This window comes from Heterocephalus glaber, unplaced genomic scaffold (assembly GCF_053883595.1).
Source record: "Heterocephalus glaber isolate CG9 unplaced genomic scaffold, H.glaber_assembly_v1.0 deba00001610, whole genome shotgun sequence".
NCBI classification, from domain to species: domain Eukaryota; kingdom Metazoa; phylum Chordata; class Mammalia; order Rodentia; family Bathyergidae; genus Heterocephalus; species Heterocephalus glaber.
In genome coordinates, this window is record NW_028258381.1 from 36698375 (window position 1) to 36723409 (window position 25035).

Sequence of the window (25035 nt, forward strand, 5' to 3'; positions counted from 1 at the left end):
TCTGAGACAGTTCCAGCTTGGTTTCAGTCTACTGATCTTCCTCCTCATTATAGGTCATGTTTTCCTGTTTTATAGGCCTGATAATCTTTGATTGGATTCTAAACAATGAATTTTACCTTGTTGAATGCAGAATATTTTTGGAAATACTATTGTTTATCAAATATATTTTTCCTCTATTTTGTAAGCAATATTTATATTCTTTTTGTTGTTGTTGTTTTCATTTAGTTTATTGATACATTTTAGGTATACAATAGTTACATTCATCATTGGGATCTTATACCTTTACAAGATGTATCTTGGTTCTTATTTTTTCCCCATTCCTCTGCCCTCCCATCACCCCCTCCACACTTCCCTATTTACAAAGACTTTGTTTAAAAATATCAAATATTTTTGAGATTTGGTCTCTGATATTGTGAAGATACTTGGGAAAAATTTGATATTTTGGGAGGTCCTGCCTTTTAAGACTTGTTATCCAGGAACAGAGCACTGCTTACTTTAGGACTAATATTTCTCCAACATATACTCAAGACAATTCTTACTCTATCGAATAGCCTCATAAATTATGAGGCCTTTCAGTTTGGCCAGTGAGGACAGGCAAACTGCCCATTCCAGTGTCAGCACAGGGAACTACCACCTCTAATTGTTCTTGAGTAATTCTCTTCCTGTTGTTGGGTAGTTGCATTGTACAAATGTGCTAACGAATATTCTGTCAAATACTTAAAGGGAGGATCCTCAAGATAACTCCAGAGTTCTTTCTCTATGCAGTATATACCTTTCTAATACTATACCCTGAGAAATTTAACTCCCTCTATCTTTCCATGTTCTCAGCTCTCTTCAACTCAGGGAGTCCCCTACATCCAACCTAGATTCTTTTCTGTGCTACGCGCAGAAGTTCTCTCAAGGTAGTAAGCTGGGGCAATGACAGGGGTCATAATCATTTGCTGCCTGATATCTATAAATTAAGAACAATTCTTTCATATAGTGTTTATTATAGTTGTTTCAGATCAGAGTGTAAATTTGATTCCTGTTACTCTACCTTAGCCCAGGCTCTGGTTCTTAGTGTGGCTCAGAGTGAGAGAGAACTCAGCAATTGGATTAGACTGCAGTTCTGGAAGATGCCCTCCCCCTTGAGCATATATCTCAGCATATCTGATGCTTCCAGAGATATCTGTTGTCCATAAAGATATTGTGGGCATCTCTAGTAATCCCAAAGGGAAAGTCAGGTACAAACCCTTAAGTTGCTAGAACAAGATTATGTCTTCTGAACCAGAGAACTACATACACTGAAAAGCAACTCCCCATGAACTTACTATAAACCAAAAGCCTGATCATGGGTCTTAGAAAAACAAGCAACTGGAAATAATCATTACCAGGGAATTTTTATCAAACACATATAATCCTATCTAAGAGTAAGGCTGCTTCCTTAACTACACTTGGGCCTTACCAATGGATAGAATAGTTAAGAACCTGGGCCTGGGTTTATACATAAGTAATCTCAATGCTGAAAATGAAGATGCCACATGATAGCCTAATAGTGACAAAAAAACCATAATGATGACATGTCCTCTTAAGTAGTCAGATCCACAAGCAGTACATTTGATCATTCACTTTGAACAGAGAGAGGTTTGGGGAAGGAATGTCTTGAGAATGAACAGAAAGAGACACTTGGGCAGGGCTGGTTGACAGAAAAGCCAGCCTGGAGAAGCACGACTATATATTCAGAAACAAAAACTCATGAGTTGATAGATCACTCAATAGAGACAGGTATAAAATATAGGTATTTTCATAACACTAGAGAATGTTCACTTCAGATGAGATATTCACTAACTACCAAGACAGAATGATGCAAATGGGGATGTCATCTAGATTTCTTGGCAACTAATGAAACAGGACATAGGAAACTAACTAAATTGGCAAGGCCAAGGCTGTGAATGGGTCCAACAGCACTGACTTCTCAGCAAAGCTAATGTGGCATGTATGCTGTTCAATGCCAAACCCTCCAGCAGCAGAGATTAAGGCTGAAGCCTCATCATGGCACTCTTTCCCAAATGGGCCTCTTGATTGTATGATCATACGTGACCCTTCTGACAGGAAAGCATGCAATGATTCATACTTATTAAACTCAGTATCTGCTTTGGACATGGATTTACCATTTTTATTCACTGATAAAGCTACAAATCTGGGAATTTATACGATAATCTATAAGCATGACACCTTGCACAGCATCGCCTCAGATCAGGGACTGTTATGGTTTAGCTCTAACATGTCCTACAGAAAGCTCTTGTATTCAGAGATAAAAACATTAGGAGTGATTGGATCATGATGGCTCTAACTTCAGTGATGAATCAACCCACTGATACATTTATAGTTTGGCAATATTTATAGTATGGCATTATTGAGAGGTGATAAGATTTAAGAAGTGGGGCCCAGTTGAAGGAAGTATGTCACAGGAGCATGACTTGGGGACTATATCTTGTCCCCAGCACTTAACTCTCTGACTCTTTCTCCCTCTCTCTATGTTTCTGGGCTGCCATGAAGTGAGTAGCTTACCTCTGCTACCCCCTTCCACCATGACATTTCTGCCTTGGAGTCAGCTGACTTTGGACTGAAACCAGTGAGAACAGGAGCAAAATAAACCTCTCCTCCTTTAAGTTGTATCTCAGGTATTTCATCACAGCCATAAAAAGCTAACACAGGGACTCATTTTACTTATGGAAGAAGGTAAGAAAAGAGACACTTGACCAGGGGATCCACTAATACTATACACTGCACTACCTAGAAGGAGACACACCAATAGGACAATGGAATTGAGAATAGCATGGCATAGTTTGGGGCACTCTTCTCCAAGATACACATGTTCAACCATTGCCGTAACTAAGGAATCAAGGTCTGACCATCCCCTATCTTAGGGAATTATTTGTGTTTCTCAACCTGAGGCTCTTTTGGATGAGTTGCCTATGTTTTCAGGGAGAAGCATTTTAAACAGGTGATAAAGATAGGGGGTCAGAAACCCTGAATCAGTAATTTGTTCTGGTCACTTCCTGCACTGCATCCCAGTGTAGCTCCAAGAAAGGAGTTACTACTTTGCCGTAAATGAACCTAGATGGAATACTCTAGAACACTAGGCTTGTTGCCACATGGTGGGGGTCAAAGAGGGAATTCATGGAGGTTTTACTTAGTATTTCCAAAATCAGTTGCAATAATATACATTGCCTAACAAAAGCAAGGTAACCAAAAGCAGAGATAAAGAGTTGGGTCATCCCACCAGCAAGCTAATTAGAGCAGCTGAGTGGTGGCTGAAAGTAAAGCATAACCAGAATACAATGTGTCTTAATTACTTTTCTCTTCTTGCTGAGACAAAATACCTAACACCCAAAGTTAAAGGGGGAAAGGTTTATTTGGCTCATAGTTTGTAGAGGGTTCAGTCCATAATCAGCTGGCCCCAAGGCAGGGTGGCACATGGCAGAGGGGCAACAGTTCATGGAGGACCGAAGGTAGCAAAGCAACAAGGGACAAGACAAGCCTCTTTCTGTCCCTTATACTGTATCTAGGCTACCGGGATTAGGCGAGGTCAAACCAATCAGTGGACTGATATAGTAATCACCTACCTTTAATCCTTAATCTTAGCATTACATCATGAATCAATCACACACTCTAGATTCAGGCACCTCTGAAAAAAGCCCAACTATGACTGCATGAGGCTTTGGGGGAACATCTAGACACAGCCATAATAGGATAGAAAGGAAGGAGAAATAATAGGACCATATGTAGATTGTTTTACTTTGTGAGGATTATTTAAGCATACAGACATTGCAAAATTTTGTGATTTTTTTATAAAGTTTTCAATGTTTTTATACTTTGTCCTGGTATATTTGCAGATCGTTCAAATACTCTGTTTTCCTATGTTTCCATTTTTAAATTTAATTTTTTCAATGGTTCTGAAACTTATTTTGTTTTGTCTAAAATAGGGACCTATTTTGAATGCTGTATCCAAAGATTGACTTCATTAGTTTGACTGTTTACTTGATTACATACAATTTTATTATTAATTTTTGTAGAACTCTAATATCTCTTAATGTCTAGAAAGGAAAATTCCTCATTAGAGACTTAATGTTTTAAAATTTTGTTGGTATTCTTTTCTGCTTATAGTTCTGGATGAGTTTTAGAAGAATTTCCTCAAATTATCCACAAAAAAAATTCTGATTGACTTTTTATTAAAGTATTCTATTGAGAGGTTTAATAAAAGACCAACTAATAATAGGATAAACTTCTACAAAAATTTTACAGGAAATGATATTTGTAGAATGCTTAGATTTCCTATCTGGGGTCCTCTTTTGTATTTCTTGGTGAAGCTTTGTGAAAAATTACTTCACATAGGTTCTATTCTCTATAAAAGTTATTCCCAGGCATTTCATAATTTTATTGATACTGTGAATTTTTGCTTTTTGATAAAACATAACAAAATAATTTTTGCCTTAACCATTCCTATTTTTACTGTAATAAATCAATAAACATTCATCAAATTTCTGCTGCTATAGTACATTATAGAATTAAGCCACAGAGACAGGTCTTATAAGAAAATTATAAAACTGTTAGTGGTTTACGGTATCCAATTATTCCTACTGTTAGAAGATATTGTGTGCTAGCTTTAAGGGATTCTTGGTGTAAGCATAGTCATTCTCTTTCTCTCTCTCTCTCTCTCTCTCTCATAAACACTGACAATAAATATAATAGATCCTCACCCAGAGTAGGAAATAATTGGTAATGTTTTGTTTGTTTCTTGAGACAGGGTCTCGCTATGTAATCCAGGCTGGCTTTGAACTCACTGTGTAGTCCAGGCTGGCCTCGAATTTGCAGTGATCCTCCCACCTCAGCCTCCCAAGTGCTGGGATTACAGGCGTGCGCCACCATGCCTGGCTTCAATAAATGTTTCAGGGTATGAGGGAGATGACATACACACATAAAAACCCACTTACAGTACCTACATAAAGTTGGTTTAATTGCACCATTATTCATTTGCTGATGTATTCACCTTTGCTTAATGCAGATCTTACTATCAGTATGAAATATAACATTTGAAACTCACTGAAATCCACCAGAGTTCGCAACATAAGCAGCAAAAAGAATGTTGTTTTTTAGTCAAAGCTGGAAAAGGCAAAGACATATTATTTTTGATACAGTTAATATTTCTATAACTGGTACTAAATAATAGAAATAGAAGCTTAGAATAGAATAGAAATAGAAGCTTACTCTCAGGAAACAAGGTACCATTTTCATGAAATATCCATGTTTTCCAATTTGAGACTCAGAAAGGTCTAGTGAAAGTTAACATATCACAACTGAACGTGCTTATTGGAAGGAAGCAGATGAAGGAGTAATTTGAAAAAATAGCATGAGATTTTTGGACAGGTTTTATATCTTGAAAAAATAGTGACAAACTATGATCGATTCTTGATACCTATATCTCAGTGTTTGAGGCCTGCAGTGAACAGAATAAAATTCATTACATCTACCCCAAACCATTCTTGCTTCAGAACGAGCCATTTCTTCTTGTGTTTCCAGTGAAACAGTAATGAAGTAGCTATGTTATTTTAATGGCCCATCTATAATGAGTTGCTTCCCCTGCCTTGCTTCAGTGTAACCAAAAATGTTTTGTCTTCTTTAGGAGTATCATGGCATATTTCATATGAACAGGTAAACTTACTAGTGGAAGGAGCAGTGCAAAACAAAACACTGCTTCATGCATTTTTATGTTAAGACCAAACTTTTTTTGTCTAAGTTGAACAAGTTGCATATATAAAAATAACAGAGTACATTTAAGCATTTAAAATAAAACTGTTATACAACTGTTATATATAACCAATGGAATGCTAATAATATAATCCTTTGATTCCTATCTTAGCCACTTTTAAGAAAAGGAACACTAACAGAACTTCGATCTTGTTCTTTTTCACTCTTGTGCTCCCAAAGCATATCCCACAGGAAGGCTCTTGAGGGACATATGTGCCTTTTCTCTGTCAACTGGCAAAAATTACTAAATGGGCACAAGAACAGACAACTGGCATGGTGCCTAGCCAAAAGACATGTTCTTAGGCAGTTTGGTTTGAAAAAATATAAATAAGGAAATTGAAGATCTTGAAAACAATTCCTTTTCCACCATCCATGCCAGGTACTCAACTTTAAAGGCCCCTGTGACAGATTATTTGCATGACTACTTCTTTTCACTAGGAAGAACAACCTGGTCCTTTTGAAACCCCACCGTCCTTTCTTCCTTGGGCATACAGAGCATTATATCATTTAATCTGTATGACAGCCACATGATGTGGACTTTATTATACTCACTTTACAGATGAGAAAAGTGAGACAAAAATTATTCACTTCCCCAAAGTCACAGAGAAAGTGAGTGGAGTAGCAAATACTTGAGCCCAAGTCACCTACCATCAAAGCCCATTACTCACACATGGTGCTTGTTTTTAGTTTGCTCTTTTGTTTTTTACTTTTACATTTTTAACAAACCAAATTCCATAATTTCAAATAATAACTCTGAGAAATGTTTCTTAGGATTCATTAGCTTACTTATGTGCCAGAAAACATGCCGCTTTACATATAATGGAGTTTATAACACCACAAATGAGGTGTGACCAGCTCCATCATTCTGATCTAAGGGAGAACACTCAGAAACTAACCAGGGCCACAACAATGCTAATAGGTAGTGAAGCTGGGATTCCACCCTATTACTATTTGATTCTAATGTGCTCTAAATTATTGTGAAAAATTGCTCCCCAAAAGCAGATCGTGGTGGGAGTGTGCGGTGACAGGAAGAGCAGGGCCAGAGGGCAACTGAAAACAAGGCCCTGTGGGGCAGAACTGCTTAGCCACTGTTCATGTGCTGGCTGCAGACCAGGGTGACCAGGTCTCCACAAAGTCTAGAGGGACCAGGAAATAAGAGTTTTATAAGAAAGCTTAGAACTGTCAAATGCTGGCAATCTGTGAAAAAGTGCACATACACTTCTGGTTTTTTTGGTACCGGAGATCGAACTCGGAACCTTGCGGTTTTGAGGCAGGTGGTGGAACCACTGAGCTAAATCATCGGCCCTAGCACATATACTTTTTAAACACACATTCTGGGCAGGCTGAATGTGGAACATGGACCATATTCTGATGTAGATGGAGGTGTGGGCTATTCCCCATATAGAGTTGGCTGAACCTCCACACAGGCAATTTCTCCTTAGTTCACTAAAATATGAGGGTAATATTGCAATTTTTGCTGACTTTGGAGCCTCTTGGACTTTGCCAGCATGACTACCTCGCCATTCACATCACAACAACACCATCCAACCTAACAATTCTTAGAGAGAATGATGGTTAACCACACACATCTGAGAAGCTCTCAAGTCCTTGTAAGAACTGAAGCTTAAGAGGCAGTACAGGGGCTGCTTCCTTCGAGGAGCCACATCTCAGATTCACCCTGATCTCCAGCTCTGCTCTGGACCTCTGCCTCTGGGCTCCGCCTTCTTGTGGTGCTCCCCTGCTGCTCATCAAGTCCACAGCGTGGCAGGGTGGGAACAACTCCTGACACAAGGCAGGAAAATGCAAGCTATTATCAGAATGGTAAATCACACTCTAATTACACATTCAAATCTAGTCCTTTAATCCTTAATACACTAGAAATCCAACCCAGTATCTTCATCTCTTGTGCTATTGTTTTTACACCAAGGAAGGCAAGTGTTCTAAACACATAAACCTGAAATGGAATCTGATTTTCAAGCAATCAATTACTTATATTCGCTGCTGTAGGTGGTGAGCTCACTGTCATTGTGCATCCATTTGAATTCCAAAGGCCAGCTCCCTTCAGCAAGGCAGGTGAGGACCAGGCGATTCCCTTCCAGGTGAATCTGTGGCAGGCCCGGCTCCGTTTTAAAATAGGGTGCAACATCATCTGAGATATTAAAAGAGAGAGGAACAAAAACTGAATGAAGTATGCATGAAAATAACAAGCAATGGATTCACAAATGAATTGTTTAAATAGATCTAATTTTGGTGGAGGGGGTGAAGGGAACACAGGGAATGGAGAAAAAATAAGAACCAAGATACATCATGTACAGGTACAAGTACCCAATGATAAATGTAAATGTATTGTATACCTAAAATGAACCAATAAAAGAATTTAAGCAAAAAATAAATAAATAAATAGATCTAATTTTACAAAGTAGAAATGATGGCTATTTGGTCAATTAAATAATAAATAGTCCCTGACCCACTAGAAACATGTAACAGCCCAGATAATATTTCAAATGTCCAAAAGCTCAATGATACCACCATTTGAAAGCATCTGACATGTTCATACAAGTTCCTTCTATTTATAATTAATACCACTTATCAAAGGGATATGCTAGGTATTATCTGCTCACATAAGCTATTGGTTTTAAGTAGGCAATCTATTTTCAAAGTTGCAATCAATGTTGTTCAAAGCAACAATCAAGGCTATGAAAGAGAAATTTCTTCATGTAACCTTCAATTTTTTTTTAAAATGACTAGGATAAGCAAGATTAATATGTACAAAAATAACATGACTTACAATCTAGCTTTCTCTACACACACACACACACACACACACAATTTTTTTTTTTTTTGGTACCAGGGATCAAACTCGGGTCCTTGAGCTTGCGCAGCAGGTGGCGAAACCATTGAGCTAAATCCCTGGCCCTGCACAGTCTCTTTTATTCACTTTCAATGGGATATAAACCAGAAAACTTACGGCATATTCACATAGTGCACAAGAGAATACTATACAGCAATGAGACTGAACCTACTGTTCTACACACAATAACATGGATGAATCTCACAGATACCAGCTGGGACTAAAGTCATTATTTAAATCCAGATAATCTGGCTCCAGAACCCCAAATTTCTACCTATCATGATTCTCAATGTGACAAAATTCTCAATAGTGGAATTTTCTCAAGAACTCATATCTACCTTCAAAATTTTTATAACTTATTAGTGAAGTTACTAATCTAGACTTTAAGTCACATTACTAAATCTTTAACAAACTAAACATTAAATAGTATAACAGTACTAAGAATTGAAACTATGGTAAAAATGTAGTTGCACAGGAAACTGTTGTACCTACACTAATACCAAATATAGTATATAGAATTTAAATATATATTCAGTCCTACCATACCCACAGCTTCCACCTCTGCAGACTAAACCAATCAAGGATAAAAAAATCCTCAGGAAAAAGATGCCTGGTCTGGACTGGGCATGGTGGTGCACACCTGTAATCCAAGCACTGTGGGAGGCTAAAGTAGGAGGATTGTAAGCTCAAGCCCAGTCCAGGCAACACAGGAAAACCTTGTCTCATAATAAAAAGAAAAAGAGAAGAGGAAGTAGCTTGGTGCAGAAGCCTTTGGTTCAAGCCCCAGTACTGAAGAAGAAAAAAACTGTGTGCTAAACATGTGCAGACATTTTTTCTTATAATTCCTTAAACAATACAGGATAACAATTGTTTACACAGTATTTACATTGTATTAGGTATTATACCTAATCTATATATGATTTAATATGAATGAGAGGATGTGAATAGTTTGAACATTTGTGGATTTGGTATTTACAAGAAGGTCCTGGACCAGCCCCTAGCAGATACCAAAGGACAACTGCATAGAGTTTGTCTTTCTGTTTATCACTATATTCTATCATGATCAGTATAGATTGAATAGCAACTAAAATTACTAGGTTTCACTTAACTAGAAAATGTTAAATTGTATTTGTGCAGTAAAATCCTACAGTAAAGCAATTTAACCTAGTCAGTGAGATTGAATGCAAGTAGGAGTCAGAGTCTCAGGCAACACTCAGGACCAGTTGAGGGAACAAACATGGTACGTAACCTTGGGAAATACAAAAGACTGAAAAACAAGCCTTACTGCAAGTGCAGAGTGAGTGAATGAAGCAGGGTATGCAGGACTCAGTTTCTGCAGGGCAAGCGCATGCCATCCTGCACATGTATTAGCAACATCCACTTCACGTAGAAAGTGTCCTTGTGTGAGCGACAGATGATATTATTACCCTGTTAATACACCATAGTCAAAAGTAATGTCAATACCATGGCAGTGAGTAGCTCCTCCTACAAAAGACCTGCAGTCAAGAGACTGTGTAGCTCAAGGTCATTCTAGCTATAACATGGAGAAGCTAAATGGGGACTGGAATAGTTGGAGATCAGTTTGGAGCTCACCACAGTGATCCAGATAAAATGCTCTACAAGGTGACACAGAGGTAGACTGGCAACAGCCAACCGTAGGGATTGTAGAAGAGATGGTGAAGAATGGGCAATTTTAAAACAATATTTCAGTAGTAAAAGAGATTCAATGATGGATTAGCTACTAGGATAATGAGGAAGGGGGTGTCCAAACGAATCTTAGGTCTCTGGCCTGCATGATTTTCTGGTCAATAAAACACACCTTGATTGTGCCAGACCCTATAATGAGCACTGAGGATACAAAGAATAAGACACAGTTGTGATCCCTTAAAAGATTATGGTCTAGGTCTGACACAGAAGATAAACACTCAAGTGTTAGGTGCTATAATGAAATGTGCCACTCAGTCGAGGAGGACCCACTAATCCAGGTCCTATTGTGAGAGTTCCACCTGCTTCTGTGGCACATGACATACTCTAAGCTGCATTTCAAGTGCATTCTTAGGTTTTGATTATCAACTGAGTATCCAATTTCCCTTTCTGCCATGTACTTCAGCTAAAATCATCCACTCTTATGATCTAAGCAGTGTAATAAAGCTGAATTGCAATGGGTATAGCTTTGATACCTTGGGATTTACTGAGCTGCCGGCTTTATTAATGTCCTGCCATTTGGACTCTCTTTAACAACAGAAAAAGAAATGCCACTTGATATTGTTCCAGTGTCCTATACACATAAGTCATAAAAATATATCTCTTTGAAAGGAAAAAGCTTCAAGATAGCTCAAGAATTTGAATTTGGTTTTTCAATTGATAGCACATCAATTTAATGTATTATATAATGGTTTTCAATTTAAATGATATAACAATTCCACTCTTCATAGAATTCATAGTTAACATACTTATGTGATGTACAAAATTATCATGCTGAGTACTATAATCTTGCAGGAAAAAACTTCATATAGAATATTTTCTTACAGTTTGCAATCAAATGTCACATGATCTAAACCACAGAATCATGGTGAGCACAGATGCTGTCATTTACTATAGAAGAAAAGAAGATAAACATTGTCAAGGCTCTAGAATTTCAAAATCTAAATTAAAATCTTCATCTCAAATATTTTAATAGATTAGTCAATACAGAGAATAACAGTTACCTCTCTGAGCTTGGAACTATTTACCACTAAAAGACACCCCAAAGATCTGGAAACTTAAAGAGAGCATAAAGATATCAAAACAAAAGCTTTGGAGAGAGGAAAAGAAAGATGAATTAGTATTCAAGTGTGCACAGACTCCCTCAAAACCATTTGATCTTTACATACATTATATGGGACACAAAAAAGCCTGAAAATATCCATAAGGGGGAAAAGGGGATGACTGAATTACATCCAAGGTAATTATCAAATTTTACCTGGGGAAAAGCCAATGGTTCACTTAATGCTCTCTAAGAGGTGTGTGTCTGTGTTTTAAATAATAATAGATCCCCCTTTCCTGAAAGAAAACATATGGAAAGTATTAAATACTTCTGTATTCTCCCAATGAAATTCTAAAACCCTAGAATGAATTACCAAAGAAAACTGTGAAATTTCTATTTTCACATACTTTTAAATGGAACATAAATCATTTACAAAAGAGGGTCTCATTTACCTGGATAATACATACATAAAGTCTATCCAAAGGATAAGAATAGATTTAACGTTCTCTCAAGACAACATAATTTTATGATGAAGTCACTTCCCTAAATGGACTTTTAAGGTTCTCAGATAGCATGGAAATAGATTTGTTTTACCTGTCTAATGCAATGATAATCTGCTCAACCAAAAAAGGGTACCTGATCCATGTACAAGAGTTGAAGCACTTTCCATGTGGTGTAGAGAAGCATAAGAATCTGAGGGTGAGCCTTTCTTGTGGTCCAGCTTCTCTCACTTGAGAAAGGAGGAACTTCCTGTGGATTTGAATGATCTGTTCCACAATGGAAAACTGAGAATCTATTGAAATCCTTTAATGGCAGAAGGGCTAGGAAGCAACTACAAGGTACCAAGAACATCAAACTTTAAGGTATTCTTGTGCATGCTGATGACAACTTCAACTAAAACAACTGCCATTTACTCAGTAACTTGCCTTTTTCTTCTCTATTTTAATGCAATAATGAATAATGAAATAATAATGATCAACTTCCACTTAGAGGAATCAACTGTACCACAAACCAGGGGAGGTCTGAGCAGACAAATCCCACGTGTTCTGGCAAAGTGATGATGTAATTTATTAAGCGCCCCCACCCCCCCCCCGGCCACCATCAGCACCATCCATCAGGTGAAGAAACTCCAGCAGGGAGGATCGGGAATCACAACATGAATGGGCAATCGGCCAGAGCAGGACCTTTCATTACTGAACTCTGCTTTTGCCACAGCTAAATTTCCCAGAGTGACTAATCTTTAGGTTCAAACCACTAATCTTCCTTTCAAAACTTCTTTTATATCAAATTCAAACATTTTCATGAACTAAGCTTATGAATTTACCACTAACAGAAAGTTCTATTTTTCAAATTCCGTTGAGAACAAAAGTACAGGGCATAATGTATCATTTGTGAGCAACTATTCTAAAAAATTTGGATAGAACATCCCATTCTGGTAAATGTAATCATTCCAATTTCAGCTGCCAGCAGTTCATTACGTATCCCTATTGAAACCAGGAATTTAATCTCACAGTATAATGTACTTTCTTCATAATAGTAATATTAATCTTCTTAAAGAAAACAATTACACATTTCAAATGTATTTCTGAGGTAAAATTTAAATATATTGCTAGATACATTCTACTGTAGCTAAATATGCAGATATCAGTATGGTGCTGTAAGAGGGTCTTCCTGTTCTGGGTGATGACGCTTTAGGACGAGGCAATTCAACCTTCAGTTTCTGTGACCACCATATAAACCCTCTGGTGGTTAAGGGTGAAATGGGGGAACGGTAACTCAGTGGTATGCAGTCATTCTCAAACTAGATAATTGATAATTAGCCCTCCAGTAAGGAGTCAGTTCCATCATCATAGCCAATTCCCAGGCTTCTCCTAGTTTGTCAGAGACTAAGAGACTTTCAAATATAGTAGAATATAGTCTGCAGATAAAAAAAAATTTTTTCACTAAACTTCCCATAAGTCACTTTATATACTTCCACTACCACCTACTAAAAATAAGTGAGTATCAGAAACTCGGGGTAAAACGTATCTATAAATAAACTGATCTGATTCCAAACAATTAAAAACCTAATGTATTATAATCACAAAACACAAAAGGTGTTTTGCAAATGTCAACTATGTCTCTCAAACATTTCCAACAGGCCGTGAACTGGCACCTACACAGAGATATTCTCCCTCAGTGGCCTGCAGGGTCTGTGACCAGTGTGAAAACGCCTCCACCCCACCTTCCTGGTCATACAGATCTTCACGCGGAAGAGAAGGCCTAAGGCTGAGGCCCACACTAGCTCCTCACACACTCACTAGCTCTCCTGGCCACTGGGCAAAGAGCTGGCCCTAACTGATGAACTCACAGTCTACAAAATGGGCTGTAAAACAGGCCAAGATAAACACTGAGGAGAGGCAATGGGTATGAAGTCAGTGTTCTGAGGACCTCCCACAGGCGGAGGTCCCCACATCTCAATTAGGGCAGGAACTGGAGGGGTGTGAGCCCCAGAGAGCTGAGGGCAACTGACAAACAGCTGCAGAGGCCTGGGGCTCCAAGGTCTTACATAGCAGGCACAGATGCACCCCTTTGTGCTGCTTCAGCTACAGCAGCTTTCAATAGCTCTTGAAGCCTTGTTAAAGAACTGTCCCCTGTACCATCCTTTGTTACAAATGAGAATTTCTTTTCTGACAAATGCTCTTAGATCCCAACTAAGAAGTTGACTTCTGAGAACCAGCTTTCTTTCTGTTTGTACTTGGTTTGGCTTTGACAGGGGAGCAGCATTGCAGAGAGTTTCTACCTTCCTATCCCCTGAAAGACCCAGGAAAAACCACTAAGGACCAGAAGTGGCCTCGTAGGGGCACTGATGATGGCTACCTTGGTCTGAGACAGAATTTGGGGATACAGGTGCCAGGATACATCAGCACACTGTGAGACCAAGTACTAAAAGGTAAGATTGTCCACCCTTGTTTCCAGTCTGTCTCCCTGTTCTCTGGAGGGGACCATAATAAGAAGGGGCAAAGCAGATTAAAGTTTGTTGATTAAAGTTTAAATATTCCTGGATCTCACCATAAGTCATTCTTTTGTTCTCAGAAGTTTGACTAACAAGTGTGGGTTTCTCTGAGTAGTTGACCTATGGAATCCTCTTGGTGTTTGAATCTATGCACATAGAAACTGAAAAAGTGGGAGGGATCCTAAGATTTCCATTAAACAGTACTGGGAACAGTTTGTGGTGGCATTTAGTCAGTGGGGAAGTCAAACTGATTATCTCCGTTTTCTCTGAAATCAATGTGAATTAACAGTGTATTTAAGGGAACTCATGGGACAAACCTGGCTTTCCAATATTCACAAGAAACCATTCAAACTTTCAACGAGATTAATCTACAGTGGAAGCTGATGGTAGAAACATAAATGGTTGTATTTATGTACTGGTTTCTTGCAGCACTGCACTAATCTATTTCAGCACATAAATTAATAATAAGAACAGACAGTAGGATAAAAGCATTTTCCTATTTCTCCAAACTAAAATAAGCTTCTAGCTCTCTGATATTTTACTTCAAAGTAGAAGTGTGCTGAATTATTATTTGTATGGTTTATACTAAGAAACTATGACCAAAGAAATAAGAGGAATGTTATCAAAAATAACCGATATTATTCTTAAACATACCATAATATTTCTTTCAAAGATTCTTTGAAATAATCTTAAAAGTCTAACTCTGTTTAATAAAAGGCCAAAAGTGCCAAAAAAAACCTCTTCAAATATAATTTATTTTTCTCTGCTTAGATGTCTGCTAGTTAGTTTATGCCACGCATATACTGAGAGAAAATCTGAGGCTTTAGGAGACACGAAACTGGTGAAGATTTCTTTAGGCCAAGGCAATCACAGGCAAAAGAAATTCACAGGGACATCTCGGTTCAATCAGACAAAACCTGTTGATTTCAGCAAAGTTACAAACCATTAGGGTTTCTCAAGGAGAACTCCTATGGGAAGGTAGTTTAGAGCAAGAGCTCTGAAAATGTGGGCTTCAATCCCAGCTCTACCACTTAACAGTTCTGCAATCTTGGGCGACCCACTTGCCCTCCTATATCTGGGTTTCCCACTCAACAAAATAATAAAACCAACTTCTTCAAGAGCAGTAGTACTTAAACCTTCCCCATTCTGGGTTCCGTTGAAACTTTTATGTTAAAAAATTAAGGAAGAACCCTTAATTCTTATTTAAGTGAGTTCTTTCCATTATGTATCATACTAGAAGGTTAAATTCTGAAGTTTCAAAATATTGATTCATTCACTTAAAAACAGTAATATTAAAGACCTTATATATTAACCAAAAAGATATCTTTATGAAACATGTAAAACAAAACAAAATATTCTCATGAGTGGCACTGTTTCACATTTTTTCAATGACAATTTGATTCTCACACATAACCTCTGCATTTAGTTTTGGCAACATGCTGTTTTCAGTTGAAGGACATGGATAAAATACAGCCTCCCAGACGTGTAGTTGGAAACATGAGAAGAAATTTAATAGCCTTTTCAAATAACTGAATATTCTTGTTGACACTATACCAAAATTGCGTGTCAGTTTCGTAAAGGTGAGTTCTAATGTGGAATCTGAAACCTTACCAAAGAAACTTTGGCACTCTGTTACATTAAACTACTTTGATCTATGTTGTATTTGATCTTTTATATATACAACTTTATTGGATCACTGAGTTTTGCAGATCTTTCAAATGTTGCCACGTTTTCATTACACAATTTAAGAAATATCACATGTTAGTACAGCTTCTTAACACATCAGAGAAATCCTTATATATTAGGGAAATGTGAACCTCAGAGTGCCACATACAAAATTTCTAAAATTCTAATTTTTACGTAGGATTCTGATGGTTATCATTAGCCAAAAATATTGTCAGTTCCCACCCCCTTCACCCAAGAAACAGATTTCATTCATTTTCAAGAAAATGCTGAGGCCAGAGATTTAGCTCAGTGGTGCCGCCTCCTGCCTCGCAAGCGCAAGATCCTGAGTTTGATCCCCAGTACAAAAAAAAAAAGAAGATGCTGCCAAATTCCTAAGTCTAAATTATGATAGTTCATCTGTCAGTCACTACTTCAAGTAAAAATAAAGTACAAAGAAAAAGGCACCCATTTGACTGCCAGCTCAGATAACCTCACAAGGGCTTTGCCTCAAAGCAACTATTATATTTTTGTATGCAATAGAAGGTTTTTTTACAAAACCGGCATTTGGACACAGAATATTAAAAAGACATTTATTAGATTCAAAATATAAGTAGCAACTTTTATGACTTTGTCAAGGATAGTTTTAAAGGAGCTGGATTTTTTTTAAAAAACACAGGTTTCTGATACGGAAGAAACAGATCAACCAGTGTAGTCTGGCATCACTGTCTTGGTACATACTCAAGTGCCAGAAGTTTTCTCATGATTGCTTTTACATCATCAATAAAATCCCAAACAGGGAAGAAGCAAAAAGTTCCTTGTACTACTATAAAATGCTTCTGACTTTGTGGCCTCTCCTGGTAAAGGGTCTCAGGGCTGCCAAATGTCCCTGGCCCACACCCGGAAAAACTTGGTGCTAGAGGTATCAAAGGGATTGAATTAGTTACTGTGCACAAAATGCTCATGACCGTGCCTGGAGGAGAAGCACAATACACCGGCTGGCTTCTATTAAAACATCTTGCCACAGAACAAAATTGCATCTTCCTACAGAACGTTGAATCTTGAACTTCATCCAGAACACATTTACTTTCGGCTTTCTAAATAACACACATAAATCAGGCTACAGCCTTAAATGTCAATAACTATTAAGACAAAGAAGTTGTTCAATTTAAAGAAAAACAGGTGTTCCTATTTTCAATTACTTCAGAAGTCTAGAGAACTCTAAATATTGATTTGATTATTTTTTCATTCAACAAATATTTATTAAATACCAACTAGGAATTCTATGACCTTGGAATACAAATGTGAATTAAAAAAAAAACAACAGTAAAAATCACACCTTCACGTAACTATCTTCTAATTCAAGGAGATAAACAGTAAACAAATAAGGAAATATATAGAACTGTCAGGCTAAAGCCTACATTTATTTTATACAAATTACCTCATATGTGATTGATAAAGAGGGAAATGATAACTAGTATAACATGGAGGTTGCACTGATTTATATGTGATTTTTCCCCAGAATATTAATGTTACAACATCATCATAAACAAGCCTTTATCATTTATTAAAGAGTAAGCCTTAGAATTATAAATAAACAGTTAGCAGCTCCAGTAACAACAGAACTAAAAATGAAAATTAAAAGGTCACTTCTTCGTTTGGTGCAAGTAGTAGCTGGTTTAAGCACTTCAAGAACCACAGCCCTTTCCACTACATTACACTACTCAAGAGAAACTGCAAGTGCAGATGAGTAAGTATGAAGGCTTCTCTCTTTGTATCAAAACAAAAAATAAATACAGAATGCTACTACAAGTACTTGTTATGTGTTGTGATTGCAAAAGTCCATAGGTTTTCAATGGTCTGGCCAACAGGACTTTCCTCATAAGTTGTTATTAGTGTACAGTTTTACAGAACATGGAAGCTTTCAGGAATATTTATGGAAGAATAAGAGAAACACCTGCATATAAGAGAATGATGATGTTACTATATATATGACAAGAGGAAAAGAAGATTTTGGAGAGGAATAGAAATCTTAACTGAAGAAGAGGCCTCACTGAGAAGGTGTCCTCTGAGTAAGACATAGGAGGGGCTGATGAAGGGATCCACGCAGGTGGGAAACCAGGCAGCTGGAAAGCCAGTGCAAGGGGCCTGAGGTGCACATGAGTCTGTTATGTTCTATGACAAACAGCAGAGAACCAGTGTGGTGAGCAGTGTGAGTGAAGGGGATGGCAGGAGGAGAACAGGCTGCAAAGGTAAGAAGGAGAGGCTATGGGGAATCTGGATTTTATAAATGACACTAGAAGCCAATGGAGAATTTTGAGCAAAAGGGCAGTATGCCTGACTTAAGTTTTTAAGGGTTCACTAATCACTGAGCACGCCCTGATGCTGGGATTAGGCAGGGAGGGCTGAAGCTGGGAGACCACATGGGGGGGCTGGGGGCAGCTGCTGCTTTAACCGCTGAGAGATGATGGTGACTTGGTGAGCTCTGGCAGTGAGACAGGCAGGAGGTCTTCAGGCTCGAGGAACATAGTAAAGGCAGTACCAACACACTGTCAGACATGAAGTGTGAGAGAAAGAAGAAAGAATAACAATGCCAAGGTTTCCGGCCAGAGAAACTAGAAAGACCTCACCATCATTTCCTGCAGCAGGGATGATTATGGAAAAAGCAGGGTCAGAGAACACAGCTCGAAGTCCACCCACGTTAAGCCTGAGATACTGATGAGACATTGTGCAAAGCTGCGAAAAAGGCAGCGAGAGCCACACAAAATAGGTGTGCTTGCCACAAAAATGCAAAATTAACACTTGGAATCTGATACTTAGGTAACTTCAAATCATCAGCCCTACAGGAAAAAAAAAGATCTCAATTTAAAAAGTAAACTTTTGCCAAAGATATGAAACATATAATTTAAATAATATTAAAAATGACTCAAAAAATAAATAAATAAAAAATTTAAAAATGACTCAATTTGTTAAGAAGTTAAAATTTAAATATCCTAGTAGAGTACATTAAAAATAAACCCAAAAATAAAATTTATTTAGATTATTTAAAATCAATTGCTTATCTTGATTATCTAAGATTGCAGAAGTCCTGAAATACATTCTGAAATTTTAAATTTTCTTATCAAGTATACTCAGTTGGAATGTTAAATTTAGTTATGTACTCATACCTGTGAAAATTACTATGGAAGATAAAAGAAAATTAAACAGTGAGTGACATTTCCATTATTCAAAATAGTAAAATGCCCAGTCTAAACATATAACAGCATCAATAACCTAACTGCATGCTTTTTAACCAATAAGTTGTACTGTAGTTTTCTCCCCAGTAGGAGGGGAAGGACACTATCATAAGTCACACATAGGAAGGCCTTGCATGCAAAAGGGAGATGAGACTAGAAGCTGCTCCCTGAGGCCTGTACACATTTTTAAATTTAGAACATTTTTTAAAAATGTTATTAAAAATATTCTTTACTTAAAGCACAATCATACAAACTGACCAATGAATGTTTCTTCAAGACAGACACAATATCTACATTTTCACTGCATAGCCCTCTGGCATATTTAATTGTTCTTTCACATAACACTACCACAATATGGAAAAAAATCAAATTGTATGGCGGACATCATACCTAGTATATACATATGTTTCTCTTATTTTTTTCAAATGCCCATAGACTGTTAATCAACACAGACCACAAATCTGAACAAATTTAAAATAACTAAATTTCTAGAGTTATGCTCTGCTCTGACCATAATCAAAATTAGAAATTAATAACAAAACCACAAAAATCTCCAAATGCCTAGAAGCTGAACAAAATGCTTTTGAATAATAGTGGAATCAAAAAATAAGTCTGAAAAGAAATTTAAAAACACATAGAACTAAAAGAAAACAAGTACACAATATAGCAAATTAGGTGGGATGATACAGCTAAAGCAGTGCTGAGAGGAAAATCTGTAGTACTGAAATGCTTACATAAGAAAACCAGAAAAGCCTCAAATCAATTACCTAGCATCTACTTCAAGAAAGGGAAAGAAAGTGAAAATAAATCTGAAGCAAGCTTAAACAAGAAAATAATCGAAAGCAAGACTAGAATCAATAAAATTGAAGCCAGAAAAATTATACAGAAAATCAACAGGAAAAAAAAGCTAAAGGGTAAATAAGGATTAAAATGATTAAAACAAATAATTGATAATTTGAAATAGGAAAAGGTCCACAGGTGTAGGGGTGGTGAGAGGGGAAGGGGAAAGGAAAGAAAGGAAAGGAAAAATTATGAGAAAAGAAAAAAAATGGAAATGAAATCTATGTAAATAGGAAAGGGCGGAGGGGGTGAAGGGCACACAGGTAATGGGGAAAAAAATAAGAACCAAGATACATCATGTACAGGAACAAGCACCCAATGATAAATGTAAACGTATTGTATACCTAAAATGTACCAATAAAAGAAATTTTAAAAAAGCAAAGAAAAAAGAAAAAGCTGGTTCTTTGGTGTAGGCAACCAACTGATACACTTTTAATCAAAGTGAAAAGAAATAAAAAGAGAGATGTGACTCTCCAATACCAACAAATAGGGGGCACCAATACAGACCTTGCAGCCATTAAAATAGGGATACTCAACTTTAAGCACATAAATTTGACAACATAGATGATATGAACAAATTTGTGGAAATATGAAGTACTAAAATACATCCAAAATAAGATAGCCTGCAGAATCCTACAAATTAAACTTGTCACTTTAAATCTTTTGAATGAAAAATCTTTCAGATCCAGATGGTATCACTGAAAAATTCGATCAACGTTTAAAGTAGAATTAACATCTTGTCCAGAAAACATTTCTGGGGTTATTTCTTGACACTAGTATTACCGTAACCTAAAATCCTGAAAAAGACAATACACAAAAGTCAACTGTAGATCATGAAAATAAGACACAATTCAACTATGTCACAAATTTAAGACATAAAAGTTCTCAGAAAAACATTAGCAAATGAAATCCAGTAATGTATTAAAAAATTACACGTCAGATTCCACTGCTCCTAGGGCAAAAGAGGTGAACCAATCCCAGAACTCAGGAGGAGGCTCCTCAACACCATTCCACTGTTCCTAGGGCAGAGGAGGTGAGCCAATCCCAGCGCCCAGAAGGAGGCTCCCCGCCACCTTTCCACCGCTCCTAGGGCAGAGGAGGTGAGCCAATCCCAGCGCCCAGGAGGAGGCTCCCCACTGCCATTCCACTGCTCCTAGGGCAGAGGAGGCTCCCCAACCGCCATTCCACCACTCCTAGGGCAGAGAAGGTAAGTCACATGGGCGCCAGCAGCACCTCCCCCCCCCCCATGGAAATGACAAGACACGTAAACAAGCCTCAAAAACAGACTTCCAGATCACCTACAGCAACCCCAAAGGGAAACGAGATGGAACACTCTGATACTCAACCACCTGGTTCCCTGAACTGGCAACAAAAGAGGATCTGAAAAAAATGGAATCACAAATAATTTCTCAGATAATAGCAAAGATTGTGCCCATACAGCAATACATGATTAATAAATCTTGAGACGACACAGATTAAAAAAATAGAGGATCTGAGGAACATGATGGAATCCCAACATAGGAAACAAATGGAATCCATAAAACAGATGTAAACAGATTTCCAGGAGATTAAAAACTCCATCGAAAGTCTACACAGCAGAATGAACCAATGTGAGGGCAGAATTTCAGGCATAGAAGATAAGACTGCAATTAATCACCAGGAAAAGAAAAATTGCTTTAAAATTATAAGGGACCAAGAGAAATCAATCCAGCAGCTGCTGGATGATGCAAAGAAGAATAACATAAGACTGACTGGAGTCAATGAAGAAGGAGGAGAGAGTGCAGATGACATAAAAAAACTGTTCACAAAAGTGATGGCAGAAAACTTCCCAAGGAGGGGAAAAGAATTCGACTTATAGATTAGTGAGGCATATAAGACTCCAACTAGCATTGATCAAAAAAACAAAAAATCTACACATAGGCATATAATAGTTAGGATTCTACAAACCCAATAGAAGAACAAAATTCTACAAGCAGTGAGAGAAAAGAAACAAATCACATACAAAGGAAAGCCCATCAGAATCACAGCAGACTTCTCAATGCAAACCCTCAAGGCAAGAAGAGCTTGGAGTGATATATTTCAAGCCCTAAAGGAAAACAGCCTCCAAACCAGACTGAAGTACCCTGCAAATCTTTCAAAATTGATGGAGAAATAAGATACTTCCATGAAAAAGAGAACCTTAGGAATTTCATGAATACCAAACCAATATTCCAAAAAACTTTAGACAATATCCTAGGAAAGACAATGAGGATCACAACCCCAGGAAGCCCAGCAGAATGCATCCTTTGGGCGTAACAAATTAAACACAAAGGGGGAGATTCCAACAAAAAGAAAAAGTCATGACAAGGCTTTTAAAACTTTTAACTTCATCTCCCTAATGAGTGTATAATTCAATCTTGTTATTGTACTGATTAGTATTTTTCTGATTCTAGTGTTGCACACTTTTCCTTGTGCTGTACTGGCTATTTATCCCCTTCTTGTGTTTACTTTTTAATTGGGTTGTCTATTAATGAGCTGTAAGAGTTCTTTATAGTTTTTGGTCATAGGTTATATGCATTGTAAATACGGTCTGTTTAAGGACTACTTTTCATTTTAATGATGTCATCTAAAGTTCTAAGTTTTGATGGAATCTCAGTTATCAATTGTTTTTCTTTTATACATCATGTTTTTTGTATCCAAGGAACTTCTTGCCTACCCTGAATTCATAAACATTTTCCCTTATAATTTCTTCTTCAAGTTTTGTAATTTCAGGCTTTCATATTTAGGTTCATAGATCCCTTCAAGTTATTTTTATGTATGGAAATAAAGGGTTGAGGTTAATTTTTTATATACGGATAACAGGTATTCTAGTGCCATTTGCTGAAAACACAATCTTTTCCTCGGCTCTGAGTTGAATTGAGTTTATATTCTATAAAATGTTAATGTTTAATAATCTTTCAAAACTCAGTGGATCATATATGTGTGGTTCTATTTTTAGATTCTCAGTTTTATTCCAATGATCTATATGTCTTTCCTTACACCAACACTGCCTTGATTACTGTAGCTTTAGAGGAAGTCTTAAAATTAGGTACTAAACGTCTTCCAACACTGGTTTTTTTTTTTTCTTTTTACTTTTCTAGGTCCTTTGTACTCCTACATAACTTTTAAGTTTCAGTATCCAATTCTTCATTTATAGCAAGTATACATAGACCTGAATTTTTATATATACCTTATGTTTTCTAATCCTGATAAATTCAAAAACAAGTTCTAGCAGCTCCTAGAGATTTCTTAGTATTTTCTCTGTAGATGATCGTTTCATCTACATATAAAGATTTTGCTTCTACCTTGCGAATCATATCCTAATTGTGTAATTTTATTGCCAGACTATTTTGGTTTAGGCCTATGTTTCAAAGTTTAATGGACAGATAAAGAGTAGGCATATCTGCCCTTGTTCCTCAATTTAGGGAGAAAGCCTTGTATCTTCTCCATTCATATAAGGCATTTTTGCTGGAAGTATGGAGTGCGTGTCTTTAATCTGTTGAGAAGGTTCTGTTCTACTTCTAGTCTCCTGATAGCTTTTACCATGAATAGTTGTAGAATTTAGTCTGATACTTTTTCTCCAACTAGTGAGAGGATCATATGGCTTTTTCCTTTCCTCTGTTAAAATGATGACTTTTGAGGGTGGATCTTCCAATGCTGAACCAACACTGCCACTATAATTAAACCACTTTCTACATACTGCCAGATCTGACTAATAGTTTGTTTTGTTAAACAAATTTCTATCTATGTTCATACTTTTTTCTTCTATTATCTTTATCCAGTTTTAGGATTAGCATAATGTTGATGTCATAAAATGAGGGGAGAAATGTTCTTTTTTTTTTTCTGCTTTAAATGTTTGATATAATTTATCAGTTAAAATGAATATGAGTCTGTTGTTGTCATACAGGTAGGTTTTCAAGCTAGGAATTAAACTTTAATAGGTGCTATTCAAATTTTATATTTCCTCCAGAGTTAGTTTCGTTAATTTGTCTTCCAAGGTACTTCTTAGAAGATGTCAAATTAATAAAACAGATTTTTGTAATATGCTTTCTATATCCTTTTAAATTCTGTAAAATCTGTGGTAATGTCTCCTAGATCCTGATATTGTAATTTTAAAACTGTATAATTGATATTGTGTAATAGGAAGAAAAGGTCTAAAGGAGCAGGGGAAGTGGGAGGGATAGGGGAAAGGAAAGAAGGGAAAAGAAAAAATATGAGGAAAGGAAAAAAATGGAAACAAAGTCTTTGCAAATAGGGAAGGGAGGGCAGGGGAAGGGGAAAAAAAAATAAGAACCAAGATACTCATGTAATGGTACAAGATCCCAATGATGTATGTAACTGTATTTTATACCTAAAATGTACCAATAAACTTAATGGTGATAAAAATAAAAAATAAAAAATTACACTCCATGACTAAATGCAATGCATTCCCAGTATGTAAGTCTGTTTTAACACCCAAAGAAAAAATTCACAATCCACCAGATCAGTGGGATAAAGAAAAAAGTATGGGATCCATCAAATGAAGCAGAAAAGAAATTTAACAAAATCCAAGATTCATAGCTAAAAAAAAATCTCCATGAAAGTAAGAATAGAAAGGAACTTTCTCAATCTAGTAAAGAACATCTCCCAAAAAATTTATATCTAACATCATACTTAACAGTTAAAGAGTGAACTTTTTCCCCTAAACGTGGTAGCCAGTTAGAATGTCTGCTGTCATGATTCTACTTGATGTATTATAGGAAGGGTTACTCACTTTTAAAAAGGAAGAAAAAAATGAATAAAAGATTACGCACACAAACACACCGCCCTCCTAAACTCATAATTGAATTCTACAAGGCTGGAGGATATAAGATCAACACACAAAATCAATATTTCTATAAGTAAACAATGAACATGT

The 25035-nt window shown here is 36.9% G+C and overlaps 1 protein-coding gene across 1 annotated transcript in view; it reads right to left on the reverse strand.

Moving 5' to 3' along the window:
• The window catches only part of Sdk1 (sidekick cell adhesion molecule 1), an 827695-nt gene that overhangs the window by 501514 nt on the left and 301146 nt on the right, over nucleotides 1-25035 (reverse strand). The window contains 1 exon segment of the mRNA XM_087195944.1: nucleotides 7780-7939. Coding sequence (XP_087052070.1) covers nucleotides 7780-7939 — 160 coding nt within the window.